This window comes from Muntiacus reevesi, chromosome 22, assembly GCF_963930625.1.
Source record: "Muntiacus reevesi chromosome 22, mMunRee1.1, whole genome shotgun sequence".
In the NCBI taxonomy this organism is placed as follows: domain Eukaryota; kingdom Metazoa; phylum Chordata; class Mammalia; order Artiodactyla; family Cervidae; genus Muntiacus; species Muntiacus reevesi.
In genome coordinates this window covers 623368-641905 of record NC_089270.1, presented here as the reverse complement: position 1 = coordinate 641905, position 18538 = coordinate 623368, and the positions used below count along the sequence as shown (strand labels likewise).

Here is an 18538-nt window from a genome sequence, read left to right as displayed (position 1 = left end):
TCACGATGCCCTAGATGTAACCACTCCCGTGCCCACAACACAGGGGTTCCGTGGGGTGCTCAGGAAGCCACCCTCTGCACCCCCCGGACATGGTGGTCGCTGGGAGCACATCCCCTGGCAGTGCAGCGAGCGGAGCACCGTCGCAGCGTCCAGCCTGAGGACGGCCCCACCCCGAGGCCTGGGTGCTGACCCGGCAGGCGCCGCTGCGCCTTTCCCAGGCACTGGCCACAGCAGCGGGACGGACAGTGAGGCGCTGGGTGGGCGGCCCCTCCATTTACGTCCCAGCACCCAGGGCAGAGGACGGGACGCCGTGAAGAGCACTTACTTGGCGAACACTTTCTTGGCAATGCGTGCGCGGGCCGTGTCAGCCTGCCGCTTGAGGTCGGTGAGGCCCGGGTGCTTCTGCCGCTTGCCCTTGCCTTTCCCGCCAGGCCTGGATGAGCCCAGATTCACCCCGGTGGCCGCCTCCACGTCCCTCAGGAATTCGGGGTCCTGCCAGTCTGCAGACAGACCCTGAGATTTCAGAAAACATCCGCACCAACCTCACCAAGGCCCAACCCCGCTGTGGGGGGTTAAGGGGGGGTGTCCCCATGGAGCCCCTTAGGCAGGAAGGCAACCAAGTCTGGCGGCCGGGGGACAAGGCCACAGGCAAGTGGCTGCGTCAGCCTCCAGGTGGACTGTGGCCTGCTCGGCCCCCAGCGGGCCCTTGGGCTGTCCCAACCAGAGGGTGGGCACAGGCCAGCCACGGCCGAGGGGGCAGTGCCCGCCGCGCCTCCTGATTGGCCTGAAGCTAACTTGGTTCCAGGCCCCGGTGAGGAGGGTGTCAGCTCCCCCAGGCCCCTCAAGACGCCAGAAGCAGGTGGTCCAAAGGGAAACAAATGTCCCCCAGCCCCGGCCTGGCCTCACCTGCCCTGGCTGCACCAGGGGCCATGTCCGTGTGCCCACTTGCCAGGATGGAAAGCGTTAACAGTCCAAACCCGGGAGAGGCGCTCCCAACCCACGGGCAGAGGCCTCAAGGTCCACTCCCCTCAATCTGCTTCTCTCCCGGGGGGCGGGGAGAGGCAGGGCTGTGTAGAGGTCCCTGAAATTCAGCGTCTATCCAGCACAGCCCCTACCAGTGTCCAGACCTACGGACCTTGGCCCCAGTTGGCAGAAGGGTGCTGGACACCAGACCCCGACAGTGAGTAGCCGGAGCTGGCAAAGGGGCTGGCAGTGAGCAGGGTGCGTCCAGTGGGGGGGAGCCAGGCGCCCAGATACAGAGATGGCGTGGCCTCCCCAAGTTGATTTCTAAAGTGAAGGGATACGGGGCTGCACAATCCAGATATAGGAACGATTAATCCAAGATTAAGGAAAACTGTCCAAACAGTTTATCTCCCAGTAATGAGAAGGCGTCACAGTTTAGGAACCCAGTGAATGGAGCAATTGTTTAAACACAACGGAAAAACGCCGGCACCCAGTAGAGATGGAATGAGCATCTCAGGAAAATGAAGGAGCAATTTAAAAGCCTTTGAAGAAAATCAATAGGAGCCGGCAGCGGGCCGTCCTGCGTGCTGACGGGCCCTGGAGCCCCGCACGCATTGTCACCGAGGTGAGCGCCAGGGAAAAGAAAATTGCCCGCGTGCAAGGGAGGCGGGATCGATACTGCAGTTAGTAAAGAGACGCTATTTCACATCTGACTGGCCAGCGCCGGCCGCGGCCCCGGCCCAGTACCTGTTGTTAACAAGTCACCGAGGGCTGCAGAACCTGATACTCTTCAGGGCTGACACAAAAAATAGGCACTTAATTTGCTCCTGAGTGTGGGCCACCAGGGAAGGCCGTGGCCCATGGATTAGCAGGTCAGGCCCTGCCTGCCGCCCTCCAGGCCCAGGGCCCAGGGGCTGACCCTGCTGTGAGGCTGAAATCCAACACCGATCTCTTGTGACACAGGAAGGACCTGCTGAAGTGACAGGCGGCCTGGCTAGGACCTGCAGGCCGCCAGCACCGCCCCGAGGACACGGCCACCCTCCGCCTCGGGGGCTTCTAGGCCTGAGCCTGTGGGCTTTGTCAAAAAAGTGGGGGCCTCCAGACCTCAGACCAGGTTGAGAAACCATGGGATTCTGACACAGGTCAGGCCCCCACCCCACCCCGAGGGTACCCGGGGCTGCCCTGGCAGGGGGCCGCTTCTGTGGGTCCCCACCCTGCTTGCAGCTCAGGGGCCTCTGGGAGCCAGGCAGCAGCCAGCGTGGCCCACGCCAGGACGGAGCACGGGCTCCCTGCAGCACGAGAGCTCCATGAAGGGCACAGAACAGCGTCTCAAGGGCTCCAGTCCTGTGTCCATTTTGCATGAAACTGGCCTATGGGCCAGAAAACGGGGGCCCCGAGGACGTGCCCAAGAGAGCACTCCACGCTCAGAGGCCCAGCCTGGGGACTGCCTGGGGCCACGGGCAGGACCCTGGCCTCCTGCTCGCATACCACACACTGTCCACAGTCGCTGCACACCACACGCACCCACAGCCCCGTGTGCGCACGCTGGCCAGGCAGCAGGTGAGCAAGCAGACGGGAACTGGCAGCCTCCAGGCAGCCCCAGGGCTCAGCCACTTACCTTCCTCGCCTTGTTCCCTCACACGCTTAAACACAGGCTTAAAAACCCAGAACCCCAACAGACCACCGGTGACAAGGCAGTTTCCAGCCGTAGGGGAACCCACCCACGCCACTCAACAGGAGCCATGTCCTGGAGATGGCAGCTGACCTCCGCAGGTGCCACGGGCTGGTCAGGAGGCTGCTAGGTGAGGGCGTCCTCACGCCAGGCCTGCCCCTCATCCCCCAGACCCACCTGGGCGCCCCGCTGGCCTCTGCAGCTGCTGCCTCTGCTCCCGGGCCCTGTCCTCCGCGTTGAGGGGCCGGCCCGCATCGTCTCTCGGGATGATCTTCCCGTGGAAAGGGCACTGCGCAGAGAACGGAGTCGTTCTGACGCGGGCCTGGCTGCCGGCCACCCCAGCGACGGCTCTGAGGAGGGCCGGCCCACACCCCCCGCCCTCCAACACATGCCCCACAAGGCGGGGGCCCCCAGGTGCAGCGGGACGGAGCCGGGCCGGGAGGGCGCTCTGCACTCAGTCCGCCTCCGCGGACCCCAGGCCCAGCACCACGCGGGCGGGGACGCAGGGACCGAGGTGCAGTGGCCCAGTGCTGTGCCCACAGGGTTCCTGGTGCCAGAAGGCAGGAGCGCAGCCCAGCCCTGCCCCGCCCGCAGCGGGCTGCCCGGCCCAGCCCCACCTTCAGGCGGTCCTGGCGCGCGCAGAGCTGGCCGTCGGGCCGCGGGGCGCGGCAGCGGTGCTGCACGGGCTCAAACCGCCCTGCGAAGGGGAAGCAGCGGCTCCTCAGGGCCTCGGAGACGCCAGCGCTGTCCACCTCGGCATCCACCTCGCAGGGCTTCCAGAAGCGGTGCTCCGAGTCACACCTGCACACAGACCCACCTCTCAGTGCCCACAGCAAGGCCAGGCCTGCAAGTCCACCCAGGGGAAGCGAAGATGCCGAGCATGGCAGGCGTATGCCAGGCACAGCTCAGCGGCCTAACGCCCAGCGTGGCCTGGGCCTGGTGGGGGGTTCCCTGACGGGCGTTAACAAAACACAGACCTGCGTCCCCCGCCCCTCAGGTCTGCAGAAAAGGTGCGGGCTGGTGCAGCAACGCAGCAGTGTCCAGGAAGCTCCTCGTAAAGCCCCGGGCCCGGCCCATAGGAGCCCAGGCAGAGGACAGAAGGGGGTGGTGACAGGGGCCTGGGCAGAGCTGGGAGCACGGGCTGGGCTGGGCTGAGGCCCTCACACTGTCCTGATGCTCCACCATCAGGGAGGTTCAAAAAGTCCACGGGCCTCTGGGAAGGACCAGACCACTGCCCAGCCCTGGGATTTCAAGAGCCCGTGGGCCTCGGTAGGCAGGCCGCTAAGAGCTGTGTCCACTGTGCGTAGGGGGCGCGGGGCCCTCACTCACTTGAGGATCTTGCCGGCCGTCAGCTCCTCCTGGCCCCAGTAGCACAGGTCCACCCCGAAGGGGACAACAGGAGCTCGGGCCTGCTCTGCCGCCCGCCGCGCGGCCTGCTCGGGTGCCAGCAGAGCCCTAGAGAGCAAGCAGGGCTCAGGGACGGGGAGTCCGGGGCCGCCCTCGGCCACCCGCCTCTCCCGCCCCCCAGGCCCCAGGGACACCCCTGGGCCCTGACCCCTGACCCCTGCACCTCGGGCCTGGACCAGGGGAGCCGGCCTCACACCGTGCTCCTCACGCAGGGCTCGAGTGCCCTGACGTCTGTTCCTCTGGCCCTGGAGCCTTGGGCCTTTCCGTGGGGCGGCCCTGGCCTGCATGCCAGGAGAGAGGACTTGGGGCCCCAGGTCCCCACCCCAGGGCGGACAAGGCAGGCACTGCCCAGGGGGTGCGCACACAGAGCGCTTGGGCGTCACCTGGGGCTTGGGGGCGAGGCTGGGGGCCTGTGGGGCCGGAGCCGATGCCGCTGGGCGGCCGCAGAGGTGGGGTCACAGGCGTCCGTGTCCGTCCCAGGCTTCTTCCTCGCCTGCGAGCCTGGTGCGGCCAGACCTTTCTCCAGTCCTGGAACACAGTAATGTCTGCTCTCGATCACCACCCCTGTGACCCTGCACAGACCCCCCGGTGACGGCAAAGCCCGTGTGAGCATCTGCCCGGCTGATCTGGGCCCCACAGCTGGGCCTCTCCCTGCCGAGGACGCCGGACACCGACTTCTGTGGGCCAGGCGTCTGCGCCGAGTGCCCAGAGCGGCGGGGGCTGTGTCTCTGACACCCCTGGACCACATTCACCAGGCCCCCTGCCCCACCGGTGCCAGTGCCCGGGCTGTCCCTGACTCCTGCTAGCCCTTCCCAGCTGGGCACGGGGCCGGCGTCCCGGGAGGCAGGGGGTGGAGCCATCAGGACCCAGAGGCGCTCCACCCCGAGGGCCTCGCCCTCTCTGAACTCTCCTCCACATGGCAGGAAAGACAACGAACAAAGCACCCAGGAGACGAGAACTGAAGAGGCGCTGGAGAAGGCAGCAGAAGACGAAGAGGGGACGCAAGCAGCCTGGGGAGGACAGCCCCGGCGGGGATGCGCGATGGCAGGCGGCCACGCACACGCACGGGCAGCTCTCTGCACACGGAGGAGTGACGTGTATCCACGTCCTCGTCACCTGACCCCAGAAAGAGAGGAAATGACTGGAGCAGGGGAAACAGAGTCCAGGTTTCCTGGAATCAGAGGAAGACGGAGGGGTTCCCTGAGGGCAAGAAGGAAACAGAGGCAGAACAGACAAGTCTCTCAGAAGGGTACTTAGAAACATCAGAGGGGAAGAAAAAGGTCTGAGTAGCTTTCCTCCCGAGGCTGTGACCATCCACGGGCACCACATGCAGTTGAGTGTGAGGTCTGGGGGATGATGTTCAAACTTAGAGTTTTTCACCCAGCTCCACTAGGTGTCAAGGTTGCGGCTTCTACAGTAGATACCTTGGACCTCCCATCCAAGAAACCCTTCCCAGGACACAGAGAAAACTGATAGGATGGCCAGGCGGGCAGCTCCAGGGGCCAGAGGCCCCAGAGGAGCAGAGATACGAAGACACAGACACAGTACAGCCCACCACGCCCTGCGCCTGGCCTCCTGACGGCACGTCCGTCCTTCCATCTGTGTGCAAGGACTCACTCAGAGAGAAGCGAGAGCGAAAACAGGCTGTGCAGACACAGTCTGTTGTCTGCACGCGGCCTCCACGTGTGCACAGAGCCTGGTGTCTGCACGTGGCCTCCATGTGTGCACAGAGCCCGGTGTCTGCACATGGCCTCCCTGTATATACAGAGCCTGGTGTCTGCACGCGGCCTCCCCGTGTGCACAGAGCCTGGTGTCTGCACGCGGCCTCCCCGTGTGCACAGGGCCTGGTGTCTGCACGCGGCCTCCCCGTGTGCACAGGGCCTGGTGTCTGCACGCGGCCTCCCTGTATATACAGAGCCTGGTGTCTGCACGCGGCCTCCCTGTATATACAGAGCCTGGTGTCTGCACGCGGCCTCCCCGTGTGCACAGGGCCTGGTGTCTGCACGCGGCCTCCCTGTATATACAGAGCCTGGTGTCTGCACGCGGCCTCCCCGTGTGCACAGGGCCTGGTGTCTGCACATGGCCTCCCTGTATATACAGAGCCTGGTGTCTGCACGCGGCCTCCCCGTAAGCACAGAGCCTGGTGTCTGCACGCGGCCTCCCCGTGTGCACAGGGCCTGGTGTCTGCACGCGGCCTCCCCGTGTGCACAGGGCCTGGTGTCTGCACGCGGCCTCCCCGTGTGCACAGGGCCTGGTGTCTGCACGCGGCCTCCCTGTATATACAGAGCCTGGTGTCTGCACGCGGCCTCCCTGTATATACAGAGCCTGGTGTCTGCACGCGGCCTCCCCGTGTGCACAGGGCCTGGTGTCTGCACGCGGCCTCCCCGTGTGCACAGGGCCTGGTGTCTGCACGCGGCCTCCCTGTGTGCACAGGGCCTGGTGTCTGCACGCGGCCTCCCTGTATATACAGAGCCTGGTGTCTGCACGCGGCCTCCCCGTGTGCACAGGGCCTGGTGTCTGCACGCGGCCTCCCCGTGTGCACAGGGCCTGGTGTCTGCACGCGGCCTCCCCGTGTGCACAGGGCCTGGTGTCTGCACGCGGCCTCCCTGTATATACAGAGCCTGGTGTCTGCACGCGGCCTCCCCGTAAGCACAGAGCCTGGTGTCTGCACGCGGCCTCCCCGTGTGCACAGGGCCTGGTGTCTGCACGCGGCCTCCCTGTACGCACAGAGCCCGGTGTCTGCATGCGGCCTCCCCGTGTGCACAGAGCCTGGTGTCTGCACGCGGCCTCTCCGTGTGCACAGAGCCTGGTGTCAGCACGCGGCCTCCCCGTAAGCACAGAGCCTGGTGTCTGCACGCGGCCTCCCCGTGTGCACAGGGCCCGGTGTCTGCACGCGGCCTCCCTGTACGCACAGAGCCCGGTGTCTGCATGCGGCCTCCCCGTGTGCACAGAGCCTGGTGTCTGCACGCGGCCTCTCCGTGTGCACAGAGCCTGGTGTCTGCACGCGGCCTCCCCGTAAGCACAGAGCCTGGTGTCTGCACGCGGCCTCCCCGTGTGCACAGGGCCTGGTGTCTGCACATGGCCTCCCTGTATATACAGAGCCTGGTGTCTGCACGTGGCCTCCCCATGTGCACAGAGCCTGGTGTCTGCACGCGGCCTCCCTGTACCCACAGAGCCCGGGGTCTGCACGCGGCCTCCCCGTGTGCACAGAGCCTGGTGTCTGCACGCGGCCTCCCTGTACGCACAGAGCCTGGTGTCTGCACGCGGCCTCCCTATACTCACAGAGCCTGGTGTCTGCACGCGGCCTCCCCGTGTGCACAGAGCCTGGTGTCTGCACGCGGCCTCCCTGTACGCACAGAGCCCGGGGTCTGCACGCGGCCTCCCCGTGTGCACAGAGCCTGGTGTCTGCACGCGGCCTCCCTGTACGCACAGAGCCTGGTGTCTGCACGCGGCCTCCCTATACTCACAGAGCCTGGTGTCTGCACGCGGCCTCCCCGTGTGCACAGAGCCTGGTGTTTGCACGCGGCCTCCCTGTACGCACAGGGCCTGGTGTCTGCACGCGGCCTCCCTGTATATACAGAGCCTGGTGTCTGCACGCGGCCTCCCCGTGTGCACAGAGCCTGGTGTCTGCACGTGGCCTCCCCGTGTGCACAGAGCCTGGTGTCTGCACGCGGTCTCCCTGTACACACAGAGCCCGGGGTCTGCACGCGGCCTCCCCATGTGCACAGAGCCTGGTGTCTGCACGCGGCCTCCCTGTACGCACAGAGCCTGGTGTCTGCACGCGGCCTCCCTGTACGCACAGAGCCTGGTGTCTGCACGCGGCCTCCCTGTACGCACAGAGCCTGGTGTCTGCACGCGGCCTCCCTGTACGCAGAGCCTGGTGTCTGCACGCGGCCTCCCTGTACGCACAGAGCCCGGTGTCTGCACGCGGCCTCCCTGTATATACAGAGCCCGGTGTCTGCATGCGGCCTCCCCGTGTGCACAGAGCCTGGTGTCTGCACGCGGCCTCCCTGTACGCACAGAGCCTGGTGTCTGCACGCGGCCTCCCTGTACACACAGAGCCTGGTGTCTGCACGCGGCCTCCCTGTACGCAGAGCCTGGTGTCTGCACGCGGCCTCCCTGTACGCACAGAGCCTGGTGTCTGCACGCGGCCTCCCTGTATATACAGAGCCCGGTGTCTGCATGCAGCCTCCCCGTGTGCACAGAGCCTGGTGTCTGCACGCGGCCTCCCTGTACGCACAGAGCCTGGTGTCTGCACGCGGCCTCCCTGTATATACAGAGCCCGGTGTCTGCATGCGGCCTCCCCATGTGCACAGAGCCTGGTGTCTGCACGCGGCCTCCCTGTATATACAGAACCCGGTGTCTGCATGTGGCCTCCCCGTGTGCACAGAGCCTGGTGTCTGCACGCGGCCTCCCTGTACGCACAGAGCCTGGTGTCTGCACGCGGCCTCCCTGTACGCACAGAGCCTGGTGTCTGCACGCGGCCTCCCTGTATATACAGAGCCCGGTGTCTGCATGCGGCCTCCCCGTGTGCACAGAGCCTGGTGTCTGCACGCGGCCTCTCCGTGTGCACAGAGCCTGGTGTCTGCACGCGGCCTCCCCGTAAGCACAGAGCCTGGTGTCTGCACGCGGCCTCCCTGTATATACAGAGCCCGGGGTCTGCACGCGGCCTCCCCGTGTGCACAGAGCCTGGTGTCTGCACGCGGCCTCCCTGTATATACAGAGCCCGGTGTCTGCATGCGGCCTCCCTGTGTGCACAGAGCCTGGTGTCTGCACGCGGCCTCTCCGTGTGCACAGAGCCTGGTGTCTGCACGCGGCCTCCCCGTAAGCACAGAGCCTGGTGTCTGCACGCGGCCTCCCCGTGTGCACAGGCCTGGTGTCTGCACATGGCCTCCCTGTATATACAGAGCCTGGTGTCTGCACGTGGCCTCCCCGTGTGCACAGAGCCTGGTGTCTGCACGCGGCCTCCCTGTATATACAGAGCCCGGGGTCTGCACGCGGCCTCCCTGTACGCACAGAGCCTGGTGTCTGCACGCGGCCTCCCCGTGTGCACAGAGCCTGGTGTCTGCACGCGGCCTCCCCGTGTACACAGAGCCTGGTGTCTGCACGCGGCCTCCCCGTAAGCACAGAGCCCGGTGTCTGCACCGGCCTCCCCGTGTGCACAGAGCCTGGTGTCTACACGCGGCCTCCCCGTAAGCACAGAGCCTGGTGTCTGCACGCGGCCTCCCCGTGTGCACAGGGCCTGGTGTCTGCACATGGCCTCCCTGTATATACAGAGCCCGGTGTCTGCACCGGCCTCCCCGTGTGCACAGAGCCTGGTGTCTGCACGCGGCCTCCCCGTGTGCACAGAGCCTGGTGTCTGCACGCGGCCTCCCTGTACACATAGAGCTTCACACCCGCCCACGTGCTGTCTGGTGCTTCTGCAGAAGCCTCACGATGCCCACAAATCTGAAAACATTTCCTCCAAGCCCCTCATGAGACTCGCCTGCCCTCCCTGCTCCTGATGCCCTCCAAGCTCGCACACAGACTGAGTGTGGGGTTCACCCCTGCTTCTCGAGTGCTCGTGGCTGAGAGTGGAGGACCCAGGGCAGAGTACGGCAGTACGGCAGGTCCGTACGGGTCACCCACAGCCCCCAGCTCTGAGCACACTCGGAAGGCAGGCGGGGACCAGTCTCTGTCACTCGCATACCCCAGGTCCAGGGACGAGGCCTTCCAGACGCCCCCACCTGCAATCCCGGTGATGCAGCGCTCCCAGCCCGTGCACACGCATGGCCAGGCGCACGTGAGTAGGCAGGCTGGCAAGTGGCCGCAGTGGCACTTACGAAGGTGGATACAATCACTGCCCAACAATCGATACGAGAATTCCTAAGAGTTACAAGAATGAAATATATTTTTCATTGATTTGTTGTTTTAAACCATTAAAAAGATGGGTAAGCGTGTTGAAGCAGGGTAAACAGTCAGGGCACTGAGAAAACACTACCATTCTCACACTGTTGTAGAAAATCAATCTCCATGACACACTTTCAAGCAAAAACCCAAAAAGCAGGAGAGTCCGCGGCCCTGGAAACGGTGCTGTTGGGGAGAACACCGATGGGAGCCCGGCAGCCATGGGCCCCACCTGCCAACCGGGGCACCGGACCCAGGCCCGGACCTCAGCTCAAATTCCTCCCGCAGCGGCTCTAAGGAGAATCACAAAAACGTCTAAATCCCCTTTTTGTTTAAAGTGACCAAGTGGCACCTATTTGCGCTGCGGCAGGCGGGGCGGCGGGATCGATGGCAGGAAACGGGAGGCGGGGGCTGAGCGTGGAGCTGGGCTCAAGCCTGACACTATTGATTTTACCTAGTTCAGCTGGCCTTGTAATTAAAATGTAAATTTGAGAAAGAGATTACGTCCTGACAGAAATGGTAGGATTAAGGAGAAGATAAAAGCCCCTCAGTGAAAATTCAGAGAAAGAAATGAGAAAGAAACGGGTGCCATCTCCCCAGCTGCGGGTTTAGACGAATCTACTGCAGAGTCATCGCCTTTAATTGAAAACCAGTGACGAAGATCAACTGGCATTATGAACTGGCGCCCAGCACTTCCTGCGTTGTCCCGCAGCGCTGGGGTCCACAGTGCAGACCCGGCCCTGGACCCCTTAAGGAGCAAGGGGTCTCCCACCACCCGCTATCAAAGGCCTGTCCTGGGGCACAGCGGCCCCTCCTGCAGGGGGGGGCCCAGCCCACAAACCCCCGGGGAGCAGCTCAGCTCCACTCTGCGCGCCCGGCCACCATGAGGACAAGCGGTGGGCTGGCAGCACCCGGGGGTGGTCACCTACGCTGGTGCCTGGAGACTGAGCGCCCCCTCGAGGGGAGCAGCCAGGGCAGACCGAGGAGACAGGCCGGGCCCCTCAGGGCTCCAGCACCCACCCCTGCTGCCTCGAGGGCGTGGGACGAGGCCTGGGGGAGGCGGGCCCAGACCAGGCACCTGGAGGGGCGTGGCAGAAGGCCGGGCCCCAGGAGCGGCCTGGGGTTCAGGGACCCGCGCTGGGACGGCGTGGCCGGGGAGGCCAGCGTGAGGGCGAGGCGGGGCTAGAGGGCGGTGCTGAGCAGTGGCTGCACGCCCAGGCGCCCAGGGAGGGCCTCGAACACCGGGGTGGGGGCCACCCTGGTCACGTCCGCACTCCAACTGCCTGAGCACCTAACTCCCGGACGAACTCACTCTCCTCTCACACGCCACCTCAAACCTCGGGTCAACCACTCGCTCACTGCCCACACAAGCCCCACGTGGCGCCGGCTTCACTCGCTCCCTCTGGACACACGGTGCCCCGGCGCACACGCGGCTCCTGGAAGCTTTTCGAAGACAAGCCCCCTGGCAAAGGCAGGGGGCAGCGGAGCCTTCCCGAGGGGCCCTGGGGTTCCTGGACCAGAGGCCGAGCCCGTGACCCCACCGACGGGAACAGGACTCGGGATGGCCCGGGTCAGCAAGCGCCCGGCAGGGCGGCAGAGACCCCAGGAGCACGTGGCACAGACCGGGCACCCCCGCGGCCGCCCCCTGCTCCGCGGGCCCAGGCTGGACCCAGGTCCGCCCTCAGGGGCCGCGTCCTGAGGGCCCCCCTCCCGGCCCACGCCGCTGCTCACCGCACTCAGGCTGCAGGTGCTCGGGGACACAGGCCTCGTAGCCCTCCTTCTCCGGGACCTCCAGGAAGTCGTCCTCATCCTCGTCCTCGTCCTCGTCCTCAGGGCCTGCTGTCTGTGGAAACACCGCGAGCTGTGAGTGACGGCCGCGGGCAGAGTCGCAGCCCCGCTTCTGTGGACCGCCTCCAGGTCGGGATCAGCGCTCACCACTCGGCTGCACCCACAGCCCGCCCGTGTCCCTAAACCATAGCGGCCCGCGTGCGCCTCGCCGGCCAGCCCGCTGAGACCCACAGAGCCCCACGGGCCCGAGGTCCCAGCCCTCCACCCAGCTCCGGCCAGACCAGAAGCACCGCACTAGGCGTCCAGCACTGCTGCTGGGACTACGGCACTTCCAGAACGTTTCATCCTTGAGAGCGGCTTGTTAAAAGGCCACCGAAGAGGATGCCTCCCCTGGATGGGGCGGCCCTCCCTGTCGCTCTGTGAGCCTGGAGCCCCCACCCGCCCCACGAACCCAGGGCCCCGACATCCACTCCCCCTCCGCCCCCTCCCCGGCAGCACCCAGCCAGGTGGGAGCAGCAGGGGCCCGGAGCATGGGGGGCTCGCTGCAGGGGCCAGGGGCTCCTCCGGAAAACAGCTCGGCGGCTGCCTCACATTCACGCCACGCGCTGGGGCCACACACAGCCTGGGTCGGGGTCAGCAGCCCACGCCGCTCAGGCCCAGAAAGCCCCCTCTCCTCACATTCTCAACCCCTGCACCCCCGGACGGGGTGTGGGGGCCCGTCCTTCCCAAGAGGGTCACAGCACGGATGTACCTGGGAGCTGGGTCGCACGGCCAGCACCACCCGGAAACACCCTGGAGTCTGAGGGGCTGCAGCCCCAGGCCCGACTGCGAGAAACGTTCAGAGGGGAGACTGCGGCCAGACTGATGCTCACGCGGACCACAGACCGTCACCCTCCCCACCAGGGTCCATCCCGACAGCCAGGCCCTGCAGCACACAGCTGCCCAGGGCAGACAGACGAGGACCGGCCCGCAGGCCCCAGGGCAGGCGGCCGGCCAGGCCACAGGCACCCAGGACCCAGAGGCTGAGGAGCGGCTGGGAGGCCTAATCAGATGCAAATGCTCTCAGCTTGGGCGCAAGCCGCAGCGCGCGTCTGGGAGGCACGGAGACATTAATCATTGGAAACTGTAATTTTTGTTATCAGTCTAACACTGATCAAAAGGGAAGCCTGTCTCCACCGCTGACCTGTGAAACGTCCCAATTATACTCTTTGGAAATGACAGGGGCACTTAACTCCAGAGCCGAGCAAATGACGACGATCAATCACGTTTGAATAACAATGAGCCGCGGACCTGAAAATTATTTTTGTATAGAATCTACCCAGGAATTTATGAAAGGTGGAAAGCAGCCCAAGGTTTTCGGGCATTACGGTCCCAGCTAGTGCCGTGCGTATCAAACACTAAACAGAATTTATGTGTTTTAATTTTCCAAAAGGTAGATGTGGACTGGGTGCTACAATGCATAACACACCGTGCCAGACTTTAAATATGGAGCTCATTTTCATAAAATATTATGCTTATTGCTCACACCCTTGAATTTCACCTGGGACTTTTATTAAATTTTCATTTCCTAAAAAACATTTGGCTGCTTAGCTAACTATTAGGAATTATACCCTCTCTCCCCAGGTAACTGTTTATCCCTCTGGCTAAGCCCGGAAGCCGGCTCCGGGCCTAGATGCACGCTGACGAGGCCCGCGGGCCGGCCCGCTCGAGCCCCAGGCCCGGGCGCACAGCTCCACACGGGCAGTGCCAGCATGCTCCCACAAGAGCCACTGCGCCCGTCGCTGCCACTCTCGCGTCCCAAACCCCTTGGAGGCTGGGGTGACCCCCAAACCAGGCCCCCGGGGAAGCAGGGGTTCCACTGTTGCTCTGAACTCGGGCTGGAACAGCTCCACTCACAGGAAGGTCTAGTTCTCCATGCTGTGCGGCGCTCAGAGATGCTGAGCACCCTGAGGCCCTCCCACATCCAGCCCGGGGGCAACTCATCCCCGGAGGGCAGTGGAAGGGAACCCCCCATCACCTAAGCCGGGCAGTCCTCTCCCAGCCTTGGAGGAACACTCAGCTGGGGACGCCCAGGCCCACAGAAAACATCTACCTGCACTTGAGGGGCCAGCCCAGCACTCCCAGACGCCACAGCAGCAACCTCCTCTCGAGGTTAAAGGTCACAGATCAGGTCAGAAGCCACACCGGGCATGGGTGGGAGGCAGCTGGGGGCACAGAAGGGGCACAGAGACCCCTGAGGGTCCTGGGGGATGTCATGGCCTGCGGGCATCAGGTGAGGGCAGGTCGCCTGCACAGCAGGGTCAGGCTTGCTGACAGTCCTCAAGAGCAGTTTGCTGGGAGCCGAGCTTCCCCGTCATGAAGAGAGACCACCAGACACGCTTGAGAAAGCAGCCTGCCCTCGCCCAGGGGCCCAGAGGGAAACCTCCCTGCCAGGTCCAGTCCTGAGCCCGCCTGGGAGGCTGGGCAGGCAGATCAGGCCCTGCAGCTGATGCCCAGGCCCTGGGACTGAACCCTCAGGGCCCCAGGGAGGCAGAGGACGCCCCGGGCCTTCCTCTCATTCCACACAAATTGATTCTCACCCAGTTAAAAGGATTTAGAAAAATGAGGCTCTGAGATCATAATTAAACAAGCAATAAAATGGCTAAAATATACAACGTAATCCGATTACAGAAGTAGGGTAGCGGGTTGCTAATTACTCGAGAAGGATGGGAAGGGCCACCTCCCAGACCTACGCGCCCAAGGCCTGCCCGCGATAGAGCTGGACCATTAAACACATTCTGTGCGATCTAATTAACTTGGGGCACCATCGCCATTACTTTTCACCCAAGAAATCACTTTTGTTCAGTTTTATGTGTGTATGTTTCCCTTTTAAAAAAAAAAAAAAATGATGTAAGGCCCCGTCAGACAAGTGAGCGCCAAGCTGCATCTGTCTCCTCAGCTTGATGGCAATGCACTTAAAACCCCATTCTATCTTATAAACCAAAAATTAACCGTGCTCAGCTGTGAGGGTCGTCATCACAGCTGCTATTTATATGCTAATGCCCTCCCTGGACCGCGTGCAAATTGCCCAGCCAGGCCAATATCTCATGTGCATCTCCACTGCCTGGACGCACCTCGGCAGGTGTGGGCCTGCTGTGGGCGGGTGCTGACCATCACAGACCTCAAGCGGGCTCGGGGCACTGCTGCTCTCCTGCACGGAAGGGCCTGGAGCCGTCAGCCCCCTTCCCACCTGCCCCCGCTGCTCCAGCACCGAGGCCAGCCGGCCAGGGTGTGCGAGGCCGCCACCGCCCCTTCAAGGTCCACCAGGCGCCCGGTCACCATTTCCAGGCGGAGGCTGGGCAGACCCTCCTGCTGGGACCCTGCCTGGGGCCTGATGTGGGCTGGCTGGCCTTGCCCAGCCCGGCCTCTGGGCGAGATCGCATGCTCACCATGCATCCTGGCCTCAGTGAGAAGACCCATACAACTCCCCCAGACCCAGCCTTCCCATCTGTAAAACAGGGCTAAGGATGGAATTGACCTCATAGGGCTGAGTCTGGAATTAAGGAGACCACACGTGGAAGTATTCAGGAGAGAGCAGCCGCCCTGGAGGGTGCCGGGGAGCTGGGCTGTAGCGCAGGGAGGGCCCAGGGCCTGTGGGGTGGGAAGCTGCCCCCGCAGCAGCCAACGTGCTCCCCGTCCTCAGGAGAGCAGGGCAGCCCCTGCCCCGGCTGCCGCCCCCGCACAGCGGCCTTCGGTGCAGGGTGATGGAGGGAGCGGCCCCCAGGAAGGTTTACTGGCCCGGCCGGGCACAAGGCCCTGCTGGCAGCTGATTCAGCTCCCTGCTTCCCTGGGGCCATGGCACGGTCAGAACGTCACCCCCGGGCTCTCTGCTCAGGAAGCCGGCACGCGGCTCCTGAAGCACAGCACAGCTGCGGGGGCGCCCACCCAGCCACTAACAGGAGAAGCCGTCACCCAAGTCATGCGGGATCTGTGCCCTTGAAACGAGCGGGAGCGTGTGGGGGTTAAACCCAGGGCTGCCGGCAATGGGAGAAGGGGAGCGTCGTGGGGGTGCTTCAGTGGCCGCAGCGAGGAGCCTGGGGCCGAGAGAACACCCGCTCTGCGGACAGCCTGGACAGACTGATGCATACAATCATTATTTTCTGACTTACTGGTGGGTGGAGATTAATATTTTGTGACTCACACAATACAAAGTAAGTGGTGATCATTGCTACATAATTAAACAGCAGGCAATTTAAAAGTTTTCCAAGGATTTTTATCAGTGTAACAGATGTAGCAGCCATGGATTATTAGGCCTGTCCTCCAGCAACAGGGCTGGAAACTAAATCTACCAAATGATGCTCCACATCGACCTAGCTAAGACCAATCTCTGCCTGCTTCCACACGGAGCTGGGACAGACAAGCCGTAAGACAAGAGAATTACGTAAAACAAAAGTTACACATATTTAAGCTGGCTTAAATACTCCTTAAAGACAGAACACCTACATCAAAAGGAAAAGAACACGGCAACACAGACTAAAATGGGAAATCTGACCAGAGGCCCCAGTCAGGTGGCGCCTACACAGTGGGAGCAGCAGGACCTCAGACCCACCCGTCTCCCACGGTGTTAGTCCCAAGTACTGAACCACTCGCTCCCAGCTCAGCCTGCACTAGCAGAGACACCAGGCAGAGACTGAAACTGCAGACGTGTCACGAGAACACGACACCGCGGCCGCGTGGAGCCGCACAGGCGCCACCGCGGGGCTGTTCTGGGAGGTGGGCTGCCCGAGCGGGCGCTGCCACTCAGCCGCACGCCCAATCACTCCATCCGCAGGCCCGCGGCCCAGAGAACCGATGAGCACGTGCTCACGGGCTTCAAGCCTCTAAGTCTGCTCTTAGAGAAGACAGGGCAGCCCGGCTTCCTCCTGCTGAAGCCACCACGCTGACCCCATGCCCCCCGACCCAACTGGACCACCCCGAACACCCCTCACGTCCTCAGCCTCCTCCCTGCAGAGGGCCCCCTCTGACCTGACCACGTGCCTCCCAGGCTTTGGGGCTGCCCGGCTGCAGAGAGTGACCCGCTGACGCTCAAGCTGGATCGGACCCAGGGGCCACTCAGGGCGGGTTCCCAGCAGCTGGCCTCTCCCAGGAGCCCTCAAGGGAGCCGAGTCAGGACTCTCGGAAGGCTCTGCTGCTGGTCCCGGGCCTGGAGCCCTGCAGGGCAGGCTGGTCCCGGCCGTAAGGAGCAGGCAGGGCTGCCGGGCCCCCCCCCATGGGTCTCCCCAAAGCCCTGGCTGCCTCCAGCCCAGCAAACCTGGGAGACACTGGGGCGGGTCACCCAACCCCAACACAGCACCCGAGAGATGACCTTCGCGTAAGGTGGGCCGGGCTGAGCCGGCCGTGAAGGGGCGCACAGCGCTGATCCGCGACCCCCGCTGCCCTCACGCCAGGCCCTCCGCCCCGACACCGCACCCAGGCTCTGCTGAGGCTCAGAAACAGGGGCCTGCGCACAGGACCAACTGCCCTCCCTGGCCCAGAAAGCACCCTCACTGCGAAACAAGCATTGAGGTCACAACTCCCACAACTGACTGACTTCTCACTGAGCTGCGTGCTCAGCAAAGCCCTGCAGAGAGGCGGCCTCGGGAGCAGGGCCAGGCTGCCAGCGCGTGACCGCCACCCGCCCGCCGCAGAAGGGCGAGAGCGCCCCCTGCCGGCCCCCGAGGGCCGCGCAGCACAGCGGGCGGCAGCGTGGGGGGGGGGGTGAAGCGCGGCCTCAGAGCGCCCCCTGCCGGCCCCCGAGGGCCGCGCAGCGCAGGGCAGGAGGCGGAGGGCGGCCTGAGCTCGGAGACCCTCGCGACCCGCGGCTCGGGCCCAGGGGCAAGGACAAGGGTGCGCCAAGCTCAGAGCGCTAACCACTCTCCACTCTAAGTACGGGGGCCTACACCTGACTTCGTCCTCAGCAAAAAACGGTGCCTGCCCACCCCGGGCCCTCTCGAAAACCTGGAGGAGCTGGGACCCGTCACCTGACACCCACACCACCCGTCTCCTCCAGGTGGCAAAGCGTGACTCAGCAGGGTTCGGCTCTGCACGCCTCACGCTCAGGGAACTCTGCTGCTTGTTGGTGCAGCAGTTCTGACCACAGCTTTTGTGCTCTAATCACTAACACGGTCCAGCTGTGGTTCCCCACACCCAACACACACACCCACCCCCTCTAGCTCTAATCCCACACCCTACACACACACACACACTGCAGCTGTGGCTCCCCCAGCCCTGCGCATACCCCCTGCACTGGGCCGGCCCCAGTGCCCACATACACCCTCCAGGTGCTCCACCCCCCTCCCCTAGAATATTCTTGGAGGACCCAGGTCCCTCTTTCTACGGGTATCTTCCAGACGTGAAGTTTCAGGCCCTGGCAGGCCACCAAGCCCACAGGATGGGCCCCAACGGGCACTTCAGGGGCCCCTCACTAGAGCCCCAGCCCTGCAGCCAGCGCCCCAGTCCACCTCCGCCACCTCCTGCCCAAACCCTGGCACAGCTCCTCCACCTGCGGGGAGGGCCTGGCCATGGTCTCTGGTGCTCAGATGAGTCAGCTCCTGGTGAGGATACACGAGGACACCCGGGGCTGAGCTCCCATCAGGGGGATGGCCCCAGGCTATCCTCACAGCCAGTTGGGGGCACTCACCTCTCCCCTGCGGCCCTCCTCGGGTGCGATGTCCAGCTCCCGGGACCTCTTCAAGGCGGTTTCCAGCTCGGCCTTCAGGTGGATGGCGCCCTCCAAGTGCCCGCCATGAGTCCCCGCACGAGTGAACAGCTGCAAGAACACGGCATCACTTCCTAGGCCAGGTA

At 64.1% G+C, this 18538-nt stretch overlaps 1 protein-coding gene across 4 annotated transcripts in view; it reads right to left on the bottom strand.

Annotated features, from left to right (window-relative positions):
• The window catches only part of UVSSA (UV stimulated scaffold protein A), a 32380-nt gene that overhangs the window by 8198 nt on the left and 5644 nt on the right, over positions 1 to 18538 (bottom strand). For 3 of the 4 annotated variants that reach the window (XM_065914008.1, XM_065914009.1, XM_065914011.1), the window contains exons 7-13: positions 18375 to 18503; positions 11660 to 11771; positions 4426 to 4570; positions 3965 to 4090; positions 3253 to 3436; positions 2813 to 2924; positions 326 to 500 (exon numbers count right to left, since the gene is read on the bottom strand). In XM_065914008.1, the coding sequence (XP_065770080.1) occupies positions 326 to 500; positions 2813 to 2924; positions 3253 to 3436; positions 3965 to 4090; positions 4426 to 4570; positions 11660 to 11771; positions 18375 to 18503 (983 nt within the window). Of the gene's footprint in view, positions 1 to 325; positions 514 to 2812; positions 2925 to 3252; positions 3437 to 3964; positions 4091 to 4425; positions 4571 to 11659; positions 11772 to 18374; positions 18504 to 18538 lie in introns of all 4 variants that reach the window. The other variant, XM_065914010.1, reaches the window with a different exon arrangement.